Genomic DNA, 20,518 nt, shown 5'->3' with positions numbered 1-20,518 from the left:
GCGGCAAACTCTACGTGAGTGTTGGCTGCCGTTCCTGCTGTTGTCTGGTTCTTACGAGAAGGCCTGAGTCTGGGCACCTCTGGGCCCTTTGCCCTTCCTGGGCCCCTTCCTCCATGAAAAATATTTATAAAGTACGTTTTCTGACTGCATAGGTATAAAGGCTAATGTAATCCAAGCTGATATAATAGAAGACCTGATTGTATTCATTCTTTTCCTGATGATTTCATAAGAACCCATAAGATTTTCTTGGGGCCTAAGGGTGTTGTGGCCCCAGCTCTGTGGCCGCAGTGTGGATGGGTCAGCCAGCCCTGGCCATACCCCCTCATCCCAGGTTATGTGCGACTAAGTACCGGAGTGAGGTTTTGAGGGATGTTTTGTGGCTCACCGGAACCACCTCTGGGCATTGGAGGTGCTTCGAGCTGCGCCTTGGATAGCCAGGGAGAAACCTGTGTTCTCACTGAGAGCAGGTGGGCAGCGGCAGTGGTTGGTGCCAGTCCCTGCTGACCTGGCCCTGATGCAGGGCGCCTGGTCTGGGGATGCCATGACTCCAGTGGTCCAAGCTGCCTAAGTTACGGTGCCGACGAGTGGGTGGCTGACCTGATTCGCTGGCCGTGGTAGGTCACCAAAGCAAGAGAGGCCGCCATGGGTGGGGGGCGGGGGGCTGTGGGGAGCCCCATTGGGTGGATGTCCTGGATTAACTTGTTTAAAAACTTGACTATTTTGTTTGCCTAGTCTACAAGGTGCGGACCTACGGTGGACCCAGAAACCATCCACCTGTCCATCCGTCCGTCCGTCCGTCCGTCCATCCATCCATCCATCCCTTCCTCATCTCGCATTGGCAGGGACCATATGCCCAGGCTGGAGCCGCAGAGGTGAGACCCCGCTCAGCACCCCTGGAGCTCCCTGCTGGGCCTGGCAGCGAGGGTTCTGGGTCAAGGCCTGGGACTCAGTGGGGTGCAGATGAGAAAGGATTACTTTTCACTTCTCGACAGATTCCACGTCCTCAATGAACTAGAGGATTTGAGGGTGTGAGACGGCTGGGCTCCCCATTCTCATCCCTTGGAATGGGGGCCTCCCAGGGCCTGGGCTGCACAGTCTCCCAGACACTCAGAGCCAGAATGTCCTGGAAAAATAATCAAAGGTGACTTGGCAGAGGCTGAGCTGCTGGGGGTGGGGGGTTCCTTAGGAGAAGCAGTGCCAAGGTTGCGAGCGCGAGGGTGGTGAGAGCCTGAGAAACAGGGCAGGTGCCGCTGACTGGGTCCCATGGTTTCTAGCGGCTGGGACAGAACTCTCAGGTGGCAGCTGTTTCTTGGGTGAGAGCCACTAAGGGGCCAGCAGGGGTGACGGGGAGGGGCTGGCACTGCTTCTCCTTAGAACCAGATGGAAGTGTTGGGGGTTCACAGGAGCTCTGGGGGCTCACTGGGGGTTTCAGTGTTTTGCAGTGGGGTCCCAGAGGATGGGTCCTGGGGGGGGGGGATCAAGGAACTATATACTTTCCCACCCCTGGGGCCTGAGTCACTCGGCCTTTCCATTCCGCAGCCTGACGCCTCTGCTGGAGTGCGGATCCCGTGCAGGCCGAGGCTGAGGGCCCCCTCCCAGCTGAGACCTGTGGGTGTGGTGGAGGGTCCTGGCGTGGGACAGCTGTCTGTCACAGCTCTCACATAGGATGGTGTCAACCAGAATGGGGACAGCTGGAAGGCGGGGCTGGAGAGCTTGAATTTTAGTCCTTCCCCGAGTCCTCTATCCCTTTGTTCTAAGACCCTCTGAGCTCCGATGTCAGGGTTTCTGGTGTTCTTCCCTTGGGGAAGGTGTACCGAGAACGACAGTGCTTAACCGAGCATGCTGTGTTAATGATGGTGACGTCTTAGGGATTGGGCAGCACACGGGGGTGGCATTTCACAGGAAACACCCTCCCAGGACAGCGAGCTGTGCTCCCGTCGCCTGGCAGGTGAGGGAGCCAGTGGTTGCTGCAGTACCACGCATGTCCACCTGGGGGCAGCGATGCCCAGCCTAATCCCATACTCCCCGCACCAAAACCCAGGTTGCACCCTGAACCTGCAAACTGCAGGGCTGGGAAGACCCTAGAGACCCTCGCTTTGAACAGACGGGGAGACTGAGACCCAAGAAGAGCCTGATCTGTCCCATGCCACACAGGTAGCACCAGTCCTTCCTCATCGTGCTACCACCCCAGCCTGTCTTGTGTGCGTGGTGGTGGGGGAAGGCTTGAGGGGCCTCTGTATGGGGGAGAATCTTGGGGTGCTCTTGGGTACATGCATGCACCTAGAATGCCCACAGTGGTGGTACCACTTCCGGGGCATGCCCTCCTCTGCACTTGCCTGGGGGGGTGACTGGATGGGGAAGGGGACGGGCTGCGGGGTAAGGGTCTGGGTCTGTATCCAGTTCCCCACCTGGCTCCGTCTCCCCACAGCGCATGTGCCATGTGCCTTTCTGGGAAACAAAACAGCACCCCCTTATGTGCTGGTCGTGAGGGTTACCTGAGTAAGTATATGTAAAGCACTAAGAGCAGCCCCTGGCGATAGGGCGTGGGCATCCCGCTCAACCTCCCCGGTTAGGAAGAGTCTCTCCGCCGGGGGCCTCTGGCAGGAGGGGGGAGCCACCTGAGCAAGTGCTGCTCCAGCACCGGGTGACCACGTCCCCTGCCTCCCTCTCCCCGCCCCTCCCCTCCCCCACCAACCAACAAGAACCACACACACATAAGAATATAGACTTTTATCTTATTTTAGTTAAAAAAAATAATTGTACCACCAAATGAAGAAGTAGCTTTCTTTGGGGGAAGGTGAGAAGGGAGGGGGGAAAAAGCAAGAAGCCAAAGAAAAAGCGCTTTTTATATTCATCTGTATAAACACATCCGCTAAGGCAAACGCAATCCGGGCCAAGGCTGCCGCACTGGGGTCAGTACCTCCTAGTTTCTGCAGATTCTAAGGCCAAAAAAATAAAACCTCTGCAAATCCGACAGGAGTTTTGTGGACTCTTGGGGCATTTTACTAAAATAAAGAGTTATCAAGTTTAAAAAGCAGTGACGTCATGACACACACGGAAAGTTGCATAACTGTGGCCTCGGCGGCCATTCACTTGTTTGGCTGAGTGACGGGCACAGTTTCACGACACGGCAGCGGACACAGACGCGCACACACACGGACACGCACGCACGGAAGAGAGCACACTGGGAGCTGCGTGGGACTGGGCTGGTGGCACAAGCGTGGCCACCGCCCGTCTTCAGATGGGCACAGGGAGGCCTGGGGTCCCCATGCTTCCTCGGCTAGGGGGGGTGTGTGTGACGGGACGGGTCCCGTCGCTGGTGACAAGGCGGTGCCCATCACTTGGGGGAAGGATGGCTTGAAGGGGCCCAGCAAGGCCCCTGCTCCCCACCGCCTGGTCCGTGCAAACCACTTAAAGCACTTCTTGGATGCGTCCTGGAGAATGGAACCAGGCGCTGGTTTCCTTCCCGTGAAGGGGCCGATCCCTCCTCCTCACCCTGCTCTCTCCAGAGCCCCTGGGACCCCCGGGGGGTTGCAGGGAGACTGGGGAGTGACCTTTCTGCCCCCGGAGCCTTCCCTGCCCATGATCCATGGCACGGCCGGCAGAGTGTGGGCCCGTGAGGTAGATGGGCACAGCTGCCCCTCACCCTTGCCTGGCCGGGTCCCAGAGTGCCAGGGTCTCCATGTGAACACGGGAGACCGGGGCCTGGGTCCCTCTGCCAATACCGAAGCCCCCCTCTCCAACCCTGCCCCCAGCAGAGAGAGGAGGCAGGGCTGGAGGAAAAGTCGTCGGGGATGGGGAGCCCCAGTGCCTTTGCTTAGCCCCTTCCGTCCCGCTCTCCTACAGAGCTGGCGCCTGTCACCTTCTTGCTGTCCGCCCTCCCCCAGTCTTGGAAGCTGCTTGAGGGCCCCAGGGGCTGCGTGGCCTGCAGGTTAAGGGCAGGCCGCCGGGCGGGGAGGACGAGAGCGCACGGGGGGCAGGCATGGAGGGCAGGCACCCGGAGCAGGGAGGCCCTCAGGGCCAGGGGCTGGGCTCGGAGCAGCTGCAGCGCTGGTGCAGGCAAGGGGGGCGGCCGGGGGTGAGAGACGCGCAGGAATCTCCAGGGAGGAGGGCTGGGCCGGGCGAGGAGCCGGCACGGGTGGCCCGGCCTCAGGAAGAGTGGGAGGGAGCAGGGGGACCGGGCCACCTGGGGCGCCCCTCGGCTGGCCCCGTTCACAGACTTGGTAGGTTTTCAGTAGGGTCCCTGTGGACAGAGCCCAGGATTCAGACTTGGCCTCCAGTCCGCCCGCCCCCGCTGGCTGCACTGGGCGCCGGGGCCGGGGCCAAGTGGTCAGGCCGCAGCCCCTGGCTACTTGAAGGTGGACTGCAGCTCCTTGAAGGCTGCCTTCCGCTGCTTCATCTCCTCCGCCTGCTTCTTCCTCTCCTCCTGCTCCGCCTTGATCTCCTCCTCGAAGCGGCTGGACACATTGATGGCCTGGACCTGCAGGGGTGGGGGGGGGGAGACAGGGGTCAGGGCGGGAGGGGCGTCTGTGCCGCCACCGTGGGCTCTCGGACCCCTGCCCCCTGCCAGCCCACAGACTCTTGCTACCTCTCTGAGCCTCAGTTTCCCATTCAGAGCCTGCTGCTCTGTAACTGACTCATGGATTCGTTGAAGGGATTGGAAACTAGAACCTACACTTGGTAGCGGCTGCCTAGTGGGAGTCCCGGAAGCGGGGGCTTCTTTATTTTAATTTTTAACTTTAATTTATTTATTGTGGGGTGGAGAGCATGAGTTGGAAGGAAGAGCAGAGGGAGAGGGAGAAGCAGACTCCCCGCTGAGCAGGGAGCAGGACACAGGGCTCGATCCCAGGACCCCGAGATCATGACCTGAGCCCAAGGCAGACGCTTAACAGACTGGGCTGCCCAGGCGCCCCTGGAAGTTGCTATTCCTATCTGCTTCCCGTCCTGGGAAGCCCAGATACAAACAAGTCCCACTGAGGAACCCTGGGACACCCCATCAAGCCCAGAAGCCCAGAGAGAGGAGGGACGCGGCCTTCAGAAACAATGTTCTTAGTTAACATGCGGAGAAGGAGAAACCAGGAAAAGCAGGTGCTCTGGGAGGTCAGGATCCAGGAGCTCTGTGGGTCCCGTCCATCAAGTGCGTGCGGCACTGGAAGGGTGCTGTGCACGTGGGTGCCTCTGGGACCCATCCTCCCTCTGGGCGAGGGCTGCCCCGGTTTCTGGGCCTGCCCTGCCATCTCTGGCACCCCATTCAAGGACTAGTCCTTTGTGGGTAGTGGTTCTGTGGGCTGGGGAGAGAAAGGGGGAAGCTGGAAGGGACCCCAGCCTGGATGGAAGCGGACAGAGCCAGGAGTGCTGCGGACCTCGCGCAGTCCGGCCCTCGCATCAGTGCCGCGTCTCCGATCTGTGGCCCCAGCAGGGACACGAAGGGTGAGCATAGACCCTGGGGCTAACTCAGGGTCCTGTCCTCCCCCCCGGCACCCTTGCCCTTGAGCCGGGGGGTCAGGGTGCTCCCCACCCCGGGCTCCACACAGCCTCGGGTTCCTCACCTTGGCCTCGAAGAAGCTCTTGGCCCCCTTGACGCCCTCGGTGGAGACATCGATCTCGGAGAGGCGGGCGAGCACGTGCAGCCCGCTGTCTTCCTGCAGCTCCCCAGCCGCCGCCTTGCGGAAAATCAGGAGGAACTGCGGGACGGAGAAAAGCACGTTGTCAGGGAGGGACGAGGGGCCTTGGTGTGCCCATCTGTCCAGTGGGAGGCCAGGGGGCCCATCTCCCGCTCTCCCAGGATCCGGGGCTACTGCAGGCCCGTGTGCCCACCCTTGGCTCCCAGGCAGGGCCCCAACCGACCTCGTGTCTTTGTTCCCACTGTTCCCCCAGCCAATTTACTGAGTCCCCAAGGTATAGGATTGTGCCCATTGTACAGACTGTGGAAGACTCGGAGACCAGGAAAAAGCCCTGCCCCGAATCTTAGCAGCAGCAAGTGACAGAAGGGGGTCGGAACCCACGTCCTGACTCCACACCATCACGGCCCGCGGCCCGCATCTCCCTCCCTGATGCCTCCTCCCCACTCCCCTGCTCCCGCCCTGCCTCCTCTAGGCTTCCGGGGAGCTTGGCCAGGGAGGCCACCGCTGTCTTTCACCCAAGGCTGCCTGGGGTCCAGTACCATTGTTTGCTGGCTGTGGGCCTCCATTTCCTCCTCCAAGGAACAGGCTTGATCATGGCTCCTGTTCCAGAGTGAGGACGGAGACCCGGAGGCCCCCAGCGCAGAGCCCAGCCCCTCCCAGATGCAGTGCCTGTCACCCCCTCCCTGTCCCCTCATCTGAACATCACAGCACCCTGTCCCTTCACTGTCTAGGCATCTCCCCCTCTACACACCAGGATCCTAGCAGCACAGGGCTTTCCTCCGGATTTCCAAAAGCCCCCCAGGGCTAAGTATACAGCAGTCACTCAATAAGTGCTGACCGTGTAAAGGACAGATGTCCCTCCTCCCTCGAGGAGCCTCAAGTCCCCTGCGGGGAGCAGACTCACCTCCCGGAAGCTGAGCTTGCTGTCCAAGTCCTCATCCACCTCCTTGATCATGTTTTTTAGGCCCAGGTGGGTCTGCGGGGCTCCGAGCTTCTCCATCATCAGCTTCAGCTCCATCAGGTCAATGAAGCCGTCCCGGCCAGCGTCGTATCTGGAGGAGCCAAGGCAGAGGCTGAGGACCTCCTGTCTCCTCCCAGCTCACCGGTCAGAGCACCATGGGCTGGCCCGTGAGGCGCTGGTCACCCTACTGAAGCTGGAAGGGACCCTGGTCCAGGTGAGGTCCTGAGGTGTGACTGCTGCTTGGTTACCTCTGGTAATGAGGAGCTCCCCACATGGTCTGTGGCCTCTGACACGTTGAACAGTGCTAACCTTTGGAGCAGTGTGATGCGTAAGGAAGCTGAAGCCACAGCCTGCCTGGGCTGGATGGGATGGGGACCAGCAGGGACAAAGAGCTCATGACACCATGCGGGTACAGGTTCTTGGGGGCGGGGGCAGCCGATGACTCTGATGTTCTCTCCAGGGCCAGCCTTGCATCCCTACCTGCCCTGCGTCTCCCCAACTCCTGCTGCCACCCAGGAGGGAGACAGAAAACAGCACATGTCACAGGGCAGGGCCTCAGGAGGGAGGCCCACTTCTAGTTTGCTGGGAGGCGGCCTGGGGTGAATTCAGGGAACAGTGTTACAGGGCGCGCCTGCTGTGGGATGGGCGGGGCGGGGCCCGGGGAGGGTGATATGGCTCTGTGGCTGGAAAGGGCCGGAACGATGATTTAGGTGATAAAAGTGTAACTGCACATTGCGGGTCCCTTTTCTACCACCAACTGCCCAGCAGACATGGGGGTGTGGGGTAGGGTGTGGTGTGTGTTGTCGTCTAAAGGTCCCTCTTGCTGGCCTCTTTGTGGTCAGAGCTTGGGTCAGAGATGGCCTCGGGGCCTGGTCCCCGCTGGGGAGGTGCTGCTGGTGCAGACCACGTCCCATCAGGACGGATGTGCGCCCTCTCATCAGGCTAACCCAACACCTGCGCAGACTGCCTCCCGCAGGGAAGGCAGGGGGGGCTCTCAGGGCTAAAATGGGCTAAAATGGGCTTTCTGAGCCTGGAGAGGCCTGCGTAGCCCCAGGCCTCACGCTGCCTGGATGAGTGTTGGTGACAACAGAGTGACACAGAGGGGCTGAGCTGCAGAAACCCCTATTGCCCTCTTGGTGCTCCTGTGTAAACACACACCTCGTCTCTGTGCCTTCCTCCGGGCTCCCCAGCTCCCTTCCCCCATCTCAAGCTCTATATAAGCCTTGCATGACCTTGAACAACGAACAGAAACCATTTTTTTGAAATCTGTCTTTATGCTGGGAACCTCACATCATTTATTGTATTTAATCCCTGTAATAACCTTATATAATGGAGGCTCAGAGAGGTTAGGCGACCTGCCCAAGGTCACAGAGCAGTAAAGGAAGAGGGCAGACGCCCAGCTCCCTGGCCTGCACATCTGCTCTGAGCCAGCCTGCTTCCAGGGGTCCTGGTGAGGCCCCAGCACAGAGCTGTCTGCCCTGAGCCGGGAGCAGTTGGCGTGAGGGGTATAAATAGTTCACAGACAAGTCAGTGGTTGGGAGTGACGCAGCACGGGGAGGATGGGGTTCTGGGAACCCTGCAGGGAACATGGTCCTGAAGCCTTTCTCCCCATGGGGCTGGGCTGGGGGGGTGGGAGCAGGAGCAGATGGGCCGGAAATCCCTGTGGGCAGTGCTGTGGCTGGGCTGTGAGCCGCCGTGAGAGGGTGTGGTAGCGGGCTCTGGGCCTCCGGAGGGCCAGGCAGGCTCACGATCCCATGCTCCAGGCTCCCCTTCAAGCCGGAGGGGCCCCGTGGGGGGCACGGCAGAGGCCCCTCCTTCTACCTTTGGAGTCTGGGAAGGGGGCTGGGTGGCTGTGGGGTGCCAGGCCCGGTTCTTGCTGGGGCAAACCATGTGGGCGCTGCCCTTCCGGGAAACCCCACTGCTTTCTGGATGGAGTGAAAGTCATCAATGAACAGGGCTGGAGCAGACCACCTGGGTTCTGGGAGACCCTGCCTCTTGAGCCTCCGGACGAGGTGTGGCGGTGACTCTCTCGCAGGGTCACTGCGAGGACTGAGCCCGCTGCTGCACAGGGCGCGCTTAGCCAAGGGCCCGGTACACGGAGCGGACTCCAGCAGTGGCAGAGTGAGGTCCGGCTGCCTCCATGAAGCTCCTTCTGTGTGCCAGGCAGTTTGTTCTTTACAGCATCTGTGCGCGGCAATCCTGGGCGGATTATTTCCCCGTGTGACTGTACGTTCCCCCAGGCAACAAGGATGGTAGGGGTGAGGGCACCGGCCCGCTGGCCAGGACTCACCCCCATCCCGCGGGTTCCCACACTCTACTCTCCTGTCCCAGCTGCCTCTCCTGAGCCCCAGCTTTATTTACTGCTCACGTGCACGGGTTTCTCCCGCAGCCGGGGGTGGCTTAGTTTCAGAGGAAGTGCACGGATCAAGTGTCCGAACTTGGACAGAGACTTTGGCTCTGTGTTTGTGGGTCTCTGGCAGCTCCCGGACCTGGCCGGGCTGCAGCTTTATGCGCGGCTTGAACCGCTGCCTGCGTCAATCAAAGGTCAATCAATTACCGGGCCTGGGCTCTCTCCCGGGCGGGCTCTGGCCCCCAGGGGGACAATGCAGGGGCTGGTCACAACGCCAGCAGATCAATTGCCACGGGAAGGCGACAGAGGTCAGGAAGAGGCCAGGTGCTGGGGTGGGAGCGGGGTCCCCCAAAGGAGGGACACTACGGGGGAGAAGGGCTGTTCCCACAAGGCTCCGGGGGAGCAAGCAGCTACGATGTCCCCTGGGCTTGGGGCACTGGATCAGCCAGGTCCCCAGGGGGAACATGGCTGAAGATGACTTTGAAGGTTCTATGCCCACATCAGGTCTGCTGAGACGGACTGAGGCTCAAACCCCCAATCGGCCACTTGACTGGCTGGCTGGCTGATTCCGGTCAAGTCACCTGACCCCACACACCCCAGCGTCCCCATTTACAGCGTGGAGATCAAAGGACCCATCTCAGGACAGAGGCAAAGGTTCAAAGAGACCAGCCACGTCAGTCCCTAGCACAGAGCCCGGCCCACTTAACGGGCACCCACGGACAATAACGCCAACGGCCATAATGATCAACAGAAGCACCGCATCGCTAGCAACCCTTAGGATTGGAGATTAAAAGAGATGATGAACATAAAATGCCTAGTACATAACAGGTGCTTAAAGCCTGCTAATTTCATTGTAATAGAGGCCACTGAGCACTTTCTGTGTGCCAGACATTACGTTAAGTACTTCGCACATAGAACATAAAAATGGCGCTGATAAGAATGATAATGGTAAAAAACACAAGGGCGGGGGTGGGCGAGGTGATCTATCGCTGCCCCCAGCCTCTCCCCTTCCTCTGAGGCTCCCACTACTTCCCCCGCTAGGCCTAATTCAAAGACCCCCCGACTTGGGGAGGTGGAAAGACAGCAGGACGGAGCCTCAGCCCGGATTGCTCTGTCCCTCCTCTTGTGGGAAGGAACTGATAAGGGGGGTGGGGGGGGTCATCGTGCCACCAGCAGGTGGATGACCCGCCAAAGAGGAGATGCCCCTGGCTGGGGAGCCCCTCTCCTCCATCAGCTCTCTCCCTGAGCTGGAGCTGAGGGTTCAGGGGCTCAGAGGGACCCGGAAAAGAGCATCAGTGCACAAGGTCTGTCCTCATAGCCTGGTCTACTTGCTTCATGTTATGTGATGGAAACTGTGGCCCAGAGTGGGCAGCAGACCAGCCTGGGGTCACACAGCCGGTGGACTGCAGGATCCCCAAAGCTGAGACGTTCCTTCTTCCTGCCTGTCTGCTTCCTTCTTCTTCCCGGTCCCATGGAGGGTCCCGAATTCTCCAGCCTGCAGGGCTGGGGCATGCTGGGTTGAGAGCCCGGCCTGGGGCCTGCCTGGGAGGGCCAACGGCACTGGGCAGGAATGGCAACAAAGCTCGCAGGCTGGGAGCTCAGCACTTTTCTCCGGCACTGGAGGGAGGCTGCTGCACCTGGCATTGCGCCCACATTCCTACCCTCCTCCCCCCGAATAGTTCCCGACAGGCAGGGCTCGGCAGCTGCCGCCCCGGATGCCGGTGACAGAGTCCCTCCCATCTAGCCTTGAGAGGGGAGCAGTCCGCCACCACCCAGGCAGCCTTTGCCCCCTTGGGCCCGGCAGGTCCCACCCAGCTGGCGCTCCTCCTCCCCTTGGTTCTGATAACCAGGAGTCATGGGGCCCGGGCAGTAGCCGGGCCCGACAGCGTGCGGTATCAACACCTTGTCTCGTAACAATATTACCCTCTGTGGCTACTTTTTGCTGAACACTCTGCCAAGTAGACCCAATCAGGCCTTCCCAAGAACCCTCGGGAGCAGGCCTAAATGGCCTCATAGGACAGCTGAGGAGATGGGAGGCTCAGGGAGGAAGTGACTTGGCCGAGGCCGGAGCCGACAAGGACAAAGCCAGGACCCGAACCCAGAGCTGATGAAACACACACACACTCTAAACTGCTACGCTGTGTCCTGAGGCCCGCAGACCCTGTACGAGTCTCAGGTTGGGAGGGATACTGGAGGCCACTCATTCAGCCATGTGTGAAGGTCAGATTCCCAAGGCAGCTTTTCTGTATGTTTCTGGAATACCTCTGAGCACAGGAGGCTCACTGCTTCCCTTAAGGCAGCCCGTGTTGGCTCTGGAACTACTAGAAGGTTGTTCCTTGGGCACGAGCCTTCCCACCCACCTGCCGTGCTGTGGAGTCTGATGGCAGAATGAGTTACTACGGCTGCTGCACAGGGGCAAGGTGGAGGCATGGAGACCCCGATTCTGTCCTCGAGTTCCTATCCCAGGCCTTTGCAGCTGACCCCTCAGCCCACGGGGGTCCAGAAGCAGCTAGAGAGGGTCGTGTTTATGGATCAAGGATCCCGCCAGCCTTACCTGGCTTTGGACCTGACATTCACAGACCTGGTCCTCCCCTCCCCTGTCTCCCCCAGTGGCTCCGAGGCTTCTCTACTCTTTGTCCTATGAACTGGGAAGGCAGGTCCCTTGGGGTAGGAACGTTCTGGACAAGGGAAAAATTCTGGCCTTGTTCGCTGGTGCGGCCCTACCCACCTCCCTCCGCAGGTGGCCACCCACCCCCCACACGCGCTGTAACCATTGGCTGGGCGGGGTGGGCCGGGTCCCACCCCCCAACCCCCAGACTGCCTGACTCATGTGGCGAAACCCAGTCGCTCGCCACTTCCTCCAGTTCTATCTGCAGATCGGACGCTGGATCTGTTGCCGTCAGCCACGGAGAGGGTGTGCGTGCATGCGGCTCACGGCTCCCCCACAACTTTGCAGTGAGTCTAAGAATCAAGTGGGAGCCCCCCGTCCCCCCAAGCTGATGGCACTCTGCTGGGGGGCTTGTCTGGGCTCAGGACCTCCCCAGCTTGGGTTCAACCGCACGCTGAGCACCAGGCCAGGGGGCACGTCCCCAGGCCTGTGATGTTGGCGACGAGGGTCCCGCCTGCTCTTAATAATACGGATCGTTACAGCAGTGATGGCCAAGAACGTTCACGGAGTGTCTCGTCCAACCTAGTCATTATTATTAAACCTCATCTTCCCCCCTTACTGCCCAGACGAAGGAACCTGCCTTACCGGAAGGAAGTGTGGGGGGACAGCTGTGCGTGGCCGGCTGCTGCGGACACAAGTGTGAAAAATGCGGATTCGGACCCAGTAGACCCGGGGTGGAGCTGCCTTTCTAACAAGCACCCGGCGCTGCTGCTGCCCTCTTTGGGGCCCTTGGGAGCCAGGGACTTGGAGTCAGACAGACCCAAGTTCACACGCTGTCCCTGTCATGTAAGGTCTGTGAGACCCGGGGTTCTCCTTTGCAACAAGAGGGACGGTGAGCTCACAGCATGCTGTAAAAGGATTAAGTACGAGATAAAGTGCCCAGGATGGGGTAGAGGCAGACGGCGTCTGGGCCACAGGAGGGTCCTCATGCAGCTCAGGAACCCCAGGCCTGGCTCCCCTCCAGCCGCGTCCCGCTGGCCTGAGACTCTCGCTTCTCTGCCGTCCTTGAAAAGCGGAAGGCAGCCAAGGAGAAGGCCGCGCAGCACGCAGAGGGAGCTCACTGCTGGAGGCAGTGGGGACTGTCCCTGCTGAGGTCTTCCGTCTCCTCCTTTCCTTCCTCCTCTGCCTAGGCCAGCCTTGCAAGACGGCCTCCCCAGCGGGGCCCGCTTGAAGCCAGGCCTCAGACCCAGAGGGTCCAGACCGGAGGAGAAGGCAGGAAGGTGCAAAGCCAAAGGGGAACCAAAAGTCCCCAGGCAGGGGGGCGGAGGGGAGGGGGGAGGCGACTCAGAATCAGAAGGGAAGTAGAAAGGGCAGAAGGGGAGCACTGAGTTTGGGGAAATCCTCCCTCCGCAGGGGTGTGGCATCTCCCCAGAAAGCCAGGCTCCTGGCTGCTGCAGGTGGAGGGACCCAACCTCTCTGCCCTCCGAGAAGGCTTCCCCTCCTGAGGCTCTGAGAGCCCCCCTTCCCCAAGTCCCCCATCCATAAACTCTGTCCTCTCTTGGCCTCTGGAGCTCCCTGCAGGCCAACCTGCCTCTAATCCTGCCGCTTATTATAACCTTCGGACATGACTCAATCTCCTTGAGCCTCAGTTTCTTCATCTGGCCAATGGGGGTGAGGATTTACCCACCTCACTGCGCTGTTGTGGTCAACTCGACCTGGGGGTTCCAGGAAATGAGGCGAGGGCGTGGGGGCAGGGGCCGGTGGAGGAGGGTGTCTGAGCGCGGGACCCTCATGAACGCCCTGGGTCCTCACGGCGGCGATAAAGGAATGGAAGTTTCCATTTCTAGCCGCATGGGCCCATCCCCTCTACCCCCAGAGACCCCTCTATGCCACTGCTTTTCATGAGACTTTAAGCTTCCTGAGGGCGGGAACTTTCTTCTTCCCTTGATTCTCTAGAACTTGCCCACAGCAGAAACTTAGTATGTGTCGGGTGAATGATTATATGGATGGATTTTATGTTTTTCAAAAGCTTCTATGTTTTTAACAGCCCACGGGCTGGACATGATGGTGGACTCTTTGCCAAGGTCCAGGACTCTTTACAATGAACCCTCAGACCTTTACCAGGGAAGGTCTTCAGCCCAGGGTGAGGCCGCAAAGCTGAGCCCCCTTCCCCGGGGTCTCCCGGCTGCCGCGCGGCGGCTGGGTGCTGGGGTCCCCGTCTGGAATCACCCCGGGAAGCTGTCGCTTGCTCTTTCCTTTTTCCTTGCCACCTGCCTTCCACGTAATTAAGTGATAACGAATTCGTTTCTCCATTTTTGTTATTGATCAGAGCCATATATAGCTGCCAACCGGAGTGCCGTTCAGCGGGAAAAAAGGGGGTTTCTCATGCTGGGTCCCCCAACAGTTGAACCCAAAGCATGAGGTTTTCGCCAGCCGGGCAGCTCCCTAGGGGGTAAGTGGAGGCAGCCAGGGGCTTTGGCGGAGTAGGCCGGGGGATGAGGGGACGGAAGCTTCCCAGGGCTCGCTTCGTGCTGAGTACTCAGTTAAGTACCTCACAGCAGCCCTGTGAGCTGGGTGCTGTAACTCTGCCTGTTTTGGGGTGAGGAACTGAGGCCCAGAAGGTTTAAGGGCCTTGGGATTCAAACGCACAGACTCCAAAGGCCCTGCTCGTAACTACTGTGTCCTCCTGTCTTCCAAGAAGGATGCTGGGGGAGCTGCAGAGGGGCAGGGTCTGGGGAGACACGGCGGCGGCGGCGGCGGCGGAGGAGGAGCGAATGGAGAAGAAGGGAGGGCCGAGGCGTCCAGAAGGAGAAGGAAGCCTGCCGCTCTGACGCACGGGGTCATGAGATGCCGTGTCTGAGGCCTCAGCCGGCCAAGCAGGGAACTAGGGCATCTTCCTCAGATTCCCCGGCAGGTTCAGAATTACGTGGCTGCCGACCTCGTGGGCAGGTCTCGACTTACAAAACCCTATAAAGCCTCACACACGCGGCTGCCAGCCCAGAGTTGGGCCCCCTTGAGGCTCTGTGGGGGTCACACCATTCCCCCTTTGGCTGGAAGGTTCTAGAGAGAGCCCTGAATGGATGGGCCGACAGAGGTGGGGGGAGGAGTCAGAAGTGCTGGGGCCGCCTGAGGCCGCCTGGGGAGGGAGGGCTGAGGTTCCGCGGGGGCCAGGCCTCCAAATGCTGGGCACGGAGTCTGAGCTCTTTGACACCCCCCCCCCCCCCCCCGCCCAAGCCCTGCCTGATCAGTCGTACAGACAAGGGCGCTCTGGTTCGGCCACTGAAAACTTCCCGGTGACCCCAAGCAAGTCACCACGCCTTTCTGGGTCTCAGTTGCCTTCTCTGTAAGATGGGGAGACGGGCTGGAGGTCTCTCCCGGCTGGAAGGGGCGCGTCTGATGCCGAGGTCAGGGACGGCGGGCGGCCTGTCTTGCCTCCCTCAATCCCCTTGATTTTCCTTCTACCTCCCTCCTCAGGACGGATCCGCGGACGGACACTGAACGGATGAGCCAGAAGAGCCTGGAAGGCAGCCTGTCATCCCCAAGGGTTCAGGACCCCTCGGAAACAAGGCGGCCATTCCTAAGTACAACCTGCTCATTTTATACATGGGAATTAATTACTAAATAATTCAGGGGCAGAGGCAGGACTGAGGGGCAGGCTCTGTAGCTCCTGCCTTCCAAGGCAGGCCAGCTCCCAGCTCCCTCGGCCCTCCCTATCTCTTGTGCTCTGCTGCGGGGGATGACTTCCCGGAGGGCTGGGCGCCCCTCCTCCCTGCGGGAGACGGAGCCCCGGAGCCCTGGGTGGAAGTCCGTCAGCAGGGCCCCGCTTGGACCCAGGAGGTGGCGGCCCCATTAGGACAGCAGAAGCAGAACAGGGTTTTGTCCTCCCAAGAGGCTGTGTGTTGGCTGTTCGCAGCCGGGGCTCGGCTGGGTTCGGCTTGGCTGGCACAGTGAAGCCTTGTTTCCTTGAATACAAAACCTGCCCCTTTCTGTCCTCGCCAGGGCCCCGGCGGGCGGCACTTCCTTCCCTAGAAGTCCAGCTCCCTGGCTCCTTCCTGCCCCCTACGCCACCCCTTCCAAGGCAGCAGCCGCTGTGGTGCCAAGAGGTGGCCCGCAGGGGTGTCCGAAGGGGTTCGGCTCCCCCCAAACTTCACCGGAGTAAACCCTGTCAAACCAACACCCCAAACAGCCTCCCTAGAAGGTGAATGTTCCCGCAAATGCAGCTTCCAGGCCATTCCTCTGGTCACACGCCCCTTCTGATCAAGCTGCGGCCCCCCAAGTCCCTACTCACTCGGGGTGCCTGCATTCTCCCAAACAGCTCTATCGTTTTTTGTTGTTGTTGTTGTTGTTGTTGTTGTTTTGGCTGGGTGTAGCAATGCCGTGGAAGCCCAGGAGAAGGAGGATTCTGGCAGAAAGACACAGGCCACTGGCGGGTCTGTGAGGTGGGAAATCAGCCGTGAACACAGAAGTGGGTATTGAACGAGTGCGTCTTCCCACGTGGAAGCAAGTGTCTGTGACGGCTTTTGGAGTCACAGACCTGAGTTCAGATCCCGGCTCCATGGTTTCCTAGCTATGTGGTCTTGGAGGGTTAAATTTAACCTCTCTGTGCCCAGACCGCCTAACTGTACAATGGTGATGGTGAGAGTTCTACGTCATAGGGATGCTGGGTGGAATCCAGGAGCTCCTTAGCACCTAGATATCATCAGTGCCTGGACTCTATCAATCACTGATGCATTTGAACAATCTCCCCGGCATTGCCTCCCCCACTCCAGGGTGTGTGTGTGGGGGGGGGGGGAGGGCAGACTCTACAAGGAAGTTCCAGATGGTGAAGCTGTCTCTACCTAGCCCTGGGCTCAAGAAGCTTTCCATTTTCCATCAGTCTGGGCTGGAATCCTAGAAATCCTGCTCTCCCAAGGGTGACAGTCTTTGGTGGGGAAAGAAACTTTACAACTCCCAACAAAGACCCTGGAGCCAAAGAGGCAGGCTCCTCAGGGCTTAGGGACTTCCACACAGTGGCGCAGAGGAGGGTTAAGGACTCAGTTTCCCCCCAGGCTGACCCTTGGAAAAGTATGGGGCTCCCAGCCGTCCAGGTCTGGGAAACAAAACCTTCTTCCCCTGTGTGGGGGCCGCAGGCAGAAGCAGCAGTGACAAGAAGTGGGGAAAAGCCTTTCTCAAGCTGTGGGGTTGCAAAACACCCCCTTCCTGGGCTTCCTGATTGTTGCTTGGGTACACAGCCCCATCCCGCCCTGTCCTCGTGCCTCAGCCAAGGTGGGTCAGCACCTCTCCACTCAGACCACACCCCTGGGCTGTTCCCCCTTCAGGGGCCAGGGGCAAGGGCATGGGCAACAAGAGGTGGCGAGGGGTACCACAGGGAAGGGGGCTGTGAGCTTTAACACCCCACCCCCCAGCCTGCCCCCTGCACAACCGTGGTTGTGAAGAGTTTGGTTGTCCATCGCAGTCACAACTTGGTGGACTCAGGGATGGACCCGAAGGGGACCATTTAGTCCCCATCACAGAGATTTTAAAGGTTTTTGGTAAGGGTGGGTGGGGAGGGCTGAGCCACAGGCCTGGGGGTGTCTGTCCAACCTGCTAAGACACAGAATATGGAATTGCACAGAGGAAAAGGTAGGGGTGAGAGCAACCAGGCAGATCAGACAGGGAGGTGTGGGGTGTCAGAATCCCGTGTGGGAGGAAAGGGGGCACATGGTGGGGGTCGGCAGGGACTGTAAATCTACTGTCGTGGGGGGGCGGGGGGGCGGTTAGGGCAAGAGGAGGGAGGAACAGTGTGTGGAGGGAGAAGGGGAGCCCTGAAGGGGCGATGGGTGGTATATACCTGCGGGGGGGGGGGGGCGGGCAGGGTAGAGGGATCTCTCCCTAAGGAGACCACCTGAGGGTCAAGGATTGGGGACCTGGCTAGCAGAGTGGGTAGGGGTAGAGGTAGGGGTGGCAGGGTCTGGAGGGTCTTTGACCACAGTTTGCTAGCAGATGCTTTATAACTGAAGGGGAAGGGGGGGGGTCTTTGCCCAGAACCTATGTTGAGGGGAATGTGAGATAAGCAGAGAAAATGAAAGGATCCTAATAAAAAGAATGGGTACAGCATAGGGTACAGGGAATGGTAACCTTTGTTGAGGCGCTGGGGGTGTGTGTGTGGATGTTTATGACCAGGGTGTTTGGGTGGGGGTGGGGAATTCGAGTAGCTAGGGAGAGGGAAAGGGAGGCCCCGGGGTCCTCAAATCTCAGGGTGCGTGGGTGTCTGGTGGGTGGTGGGGGAAGCTTCACTAACACAGGGATCCGAGGCCAGAGCCCCGGAATCTTCAGACTCATGCGTATGGTGGTAGTGGGGGCTTGAGGGGCCTTGGGGTTACCTGGAGGGGCCGCGCGGTCCTCCACACCGAGAGTGCGCGCGTACGGTGTACGGGGGGGGTAGGTGGGGGGGGAGGCCCGTCACCGTGAGGTGGGGTCGCGTGTCAGGGGCTCGGGGTTGCCAGACTCACACGCGTGGTGGGGAGGAGGTCCTCAAGCCTCGTGATTAAATGAAAGGGGCCGCGGGGTCGCCCACCCCCTTGGGGTGCGGGGGTTCAGGGGCGCACGGCTGGCGGCAGGGGTCCCGGGCGGCGCGGGGTTCGGAGGTTCGGGGGTTCGGGGCCCGAGGCCGGCGCGCGGGGTGGGTGGGGGGCCGGGTCGGGCGGGCACTCACTGCTTGAACATCTTCTCCATGTCCTTGATCTGCTTCCTGGAGAACTCCTTGAACTCGGTGTAGGGGTTGAAGACGCGGCGGCTGGGCGACTGGGGCTCGCCGATGCCCTGGTTGAGGTCGGCGCGCCGCAGCAGCTTGGCGCTCAGCTCGCAGTCCGCGCTGCCCAGCGCCTCGGCCGCCTCGTCGGGCGCCCCGGCCGCCGCCGCCGCCGCCCCGTTCAGCCCGGGCTGCTCCGGGGCCTCGGCGCCGCCCTCGTCCTCCATCTGCAGCCGCCGGTTCAGCTTGCTGGCCAGCTCGTCCGTGGCCATGGTGGCCCGCGCGGCGCTCGCCTGGGCTCGGCCCCTGCTCGCCGCGCGCCCGCACCGCCCGCCTCTGGCCGCGCTCTTCCTCTTCCTGACACTCCCCGGCGCCAGGCACCGCCCCCGGGGGTGGGGCTTAGGCCCGGCGCGGGGCCCGCCCACTGCCCGTCTCCGCCCCCGCGCCCGTGCGGGTGCCCGCCCCGCGCGGCCGGGGAGCCCTGGGGTTCCGCCGCTCCGGCTCTAAGGCGCGGGTGGGAGGCGCCCACCACGCCGCCATCCCCCGCCGTAGGGCTGGGGGGCCCCGTTAAAAATCCAACCCCTCCTCCGTGCTCGCTGTGGCCGCTGAGCGGCAGAGGTCGGGCTAGGGGTCGGGGACCCGGGCGGGAGCAAGGGGATCCATCCCTTCAGTTTGGGTGTGGGTCAGGGCATCCAAGGGACGCCGCCTCCAACCTCTTCTCTGGAATCCCCACGCCGAGGAGTCGTAATCCTGAGTCTGTGACAACCTGTCGGTTGCCATGGAGACGACTCGATGTTCACCGGCCTTCTCAATGAGGGTTGCAGGGGTATGAAGGTGGATCCGGTGAGCGGCACCCGCCCCCCGCCCCCCTGTTTAGATCTCACTGCGGCTGAAGCCGCAGCAGCTTTTGGAAAGGGCTGGACCTGCGGTTGCGAGGGAGATGGGGCGGGGCCTCAGCTCGGACCGATCTCGGTTCGGATACGGGAAGAGCTGAAGTGGGGAAGGGGCTTGTCCTCACCCCTGGGCCAGCGCATCATATGAATGACTTGGCAGAATAGCTGCTGGGCCACGGCTGTCCCCTGAGACTCTGCCTTAGGGGAACTGGCAGGGAGCTTTGATGCTGTCATTTCGGCGAGGGCCCCAGGGGAGAGAGATCCTTTCCAAGGCCCCATGGAATCCGGCTTCGGGGAAGAGGCCCGAGAGGGTTTCTCTCTGTGGTCTGGTGTGTCACCTTTACACTGCAAAGCTGTGGACCTCCAATATCACAACCACTGTTGGGGAGGGGGAGGGCTGGCGGATAATACAGATTCCCAGGCCCGCATCCAGACAGATCTCTGCATGGGCCTCAGAAACCTGCATTTTAACAAGCACCCTGCATTTTAACTGCTCCCTGAAGTTTGAGTCTCTAATCCAGACGGAGGACTGTGCTTTGTGCTTATTCTCTAAAATGTTAGGACAATGCTGAGGCTCTTATGCAGAAACTGCTCTCACCCGTTCTTGCAGAGAAAAGGCGGATGCCGGGCTTAAAATCCCTTGGTCTGAGGCAGAGAGCGCTTGAGAATGTAAAGCCAGCAAGCTGTTACAGACTGATTTGCATAGAGCAGGATCCTCATTGGTATTTGTCCGTTTGCTATAGTTCAAGAAAATTGTTAAATTAATTTAAAACGTATTTTAAAAGGAATGAAATGGAGGGACAAAAATCACTTTAGGTTTCGGAAAATGTGATGTTTTCGTTAACTTATTTTTGAGAGTGTTTTTGAGTCTAATAAAGATGTTCGGCTTAAATGGCATGATTTTTTTTTTTTTTTTTTAACCTCAGAATTAAGTTTCTGTTTGTCTTGGGCAGTTTGGTTCAGCTAGTTGCAAAAGGCTGGTGTCTGTATCACGCGTATGTGGTCTTGAAGGACCCAAGAGAAGTAAAATAGTCTGTTTTTTTATTGAATGCAAAAGACTAGGGATGAGGTGTAGATGGAAACCTTAAAAATTCTGTCTGCCAGGGATGTCTGGGTGGCTCAGGTGGTGCAGCTCCCCACACTTGATTTTGGCTGAGGTCATGATCTTGGGGTCATGGGATTGAACCCTGCATCGGGCCCCACGCTGAGCATGGAGTTGGCTTGTCCTACTTTTAAAGATCTGGTGAACCTCAACCTGCCCCAACCTACGATTTAGAATGCGCCTGCGTGAAATAGGGCTGCCTTCATTATGCTTTGGATCTCCTTGATGTGGGAGCAAACTTTTAATAGTA

The 20,518-nt window shown here is 59.9% G+C and overlaps 1 protein-coding gene and 1 long non-coding RNA gene across 3 annotated transcripts; one reads left to right on the top strand and one right to left on the bottom strand.

Annotated features, from left to right (window-relative positions):
* Window positions 1-2,715: 2,715 nt before the first annotated feature.
* On the bottom strand, window positions 2,716-18,630 carry EFHD2 (EF-hand domain family member D2). The gene is made up of 4 exons (XM_082685489.1): window positions 18,238-18,630; window positions 6,529-6,676; window positions 5,550-5,684; window positions 2,716-4,480 (listed from the first exon to the last, which is right to left on the bottom strand). The coding sequence occupies exons 1-4, from the start codon at window positions 18,543-18,545 to the stop codon at window positions 4,349-4,351; spliced, it is 723 nt and encodes a 240-aa protein (XP_082541615.1). The 5' UTR covers window positions 18,546-18,630; the 3' UTR covers window positions 2,716-4,348.
* Window positions 11,672-18,334, top strand: LOC309841904. 2 transcript variants are annotated; one of them, XR_014299394.1, is made up of 3 exons: window positions 11,672-11,890; window positions 13,873-13,995; window positions 15,018-18,334. It is a non-coding gene; the product is annotated as an uncharacterized lncRNA (long non-coding RNA). The 2 variants fall into 2 exon arrangements; XR_014299395.1 differs by having other exon boundaries at window positions 13,873-18,334.
* Window positions 18,631-20,518: the final 1,888 nt, after the last annotated feature.

Source organism: Mustela nivalis (assembly GCF_964662115.1).
Source record: "Mustela nivalis genome assembly, chromosome: 10".
Classification (NCBI taxonomy): Eukaryota; Metazoa; Chordata; class Mammalia; order Carnivora; family Mustelidae; genus Mustela; species Mustela nivalis.
The sequence above is the reverse complement of the archived record's forward strand: the minus strand, read 5'-3'. Positions and strand labels throughout refer to the sequence as shown.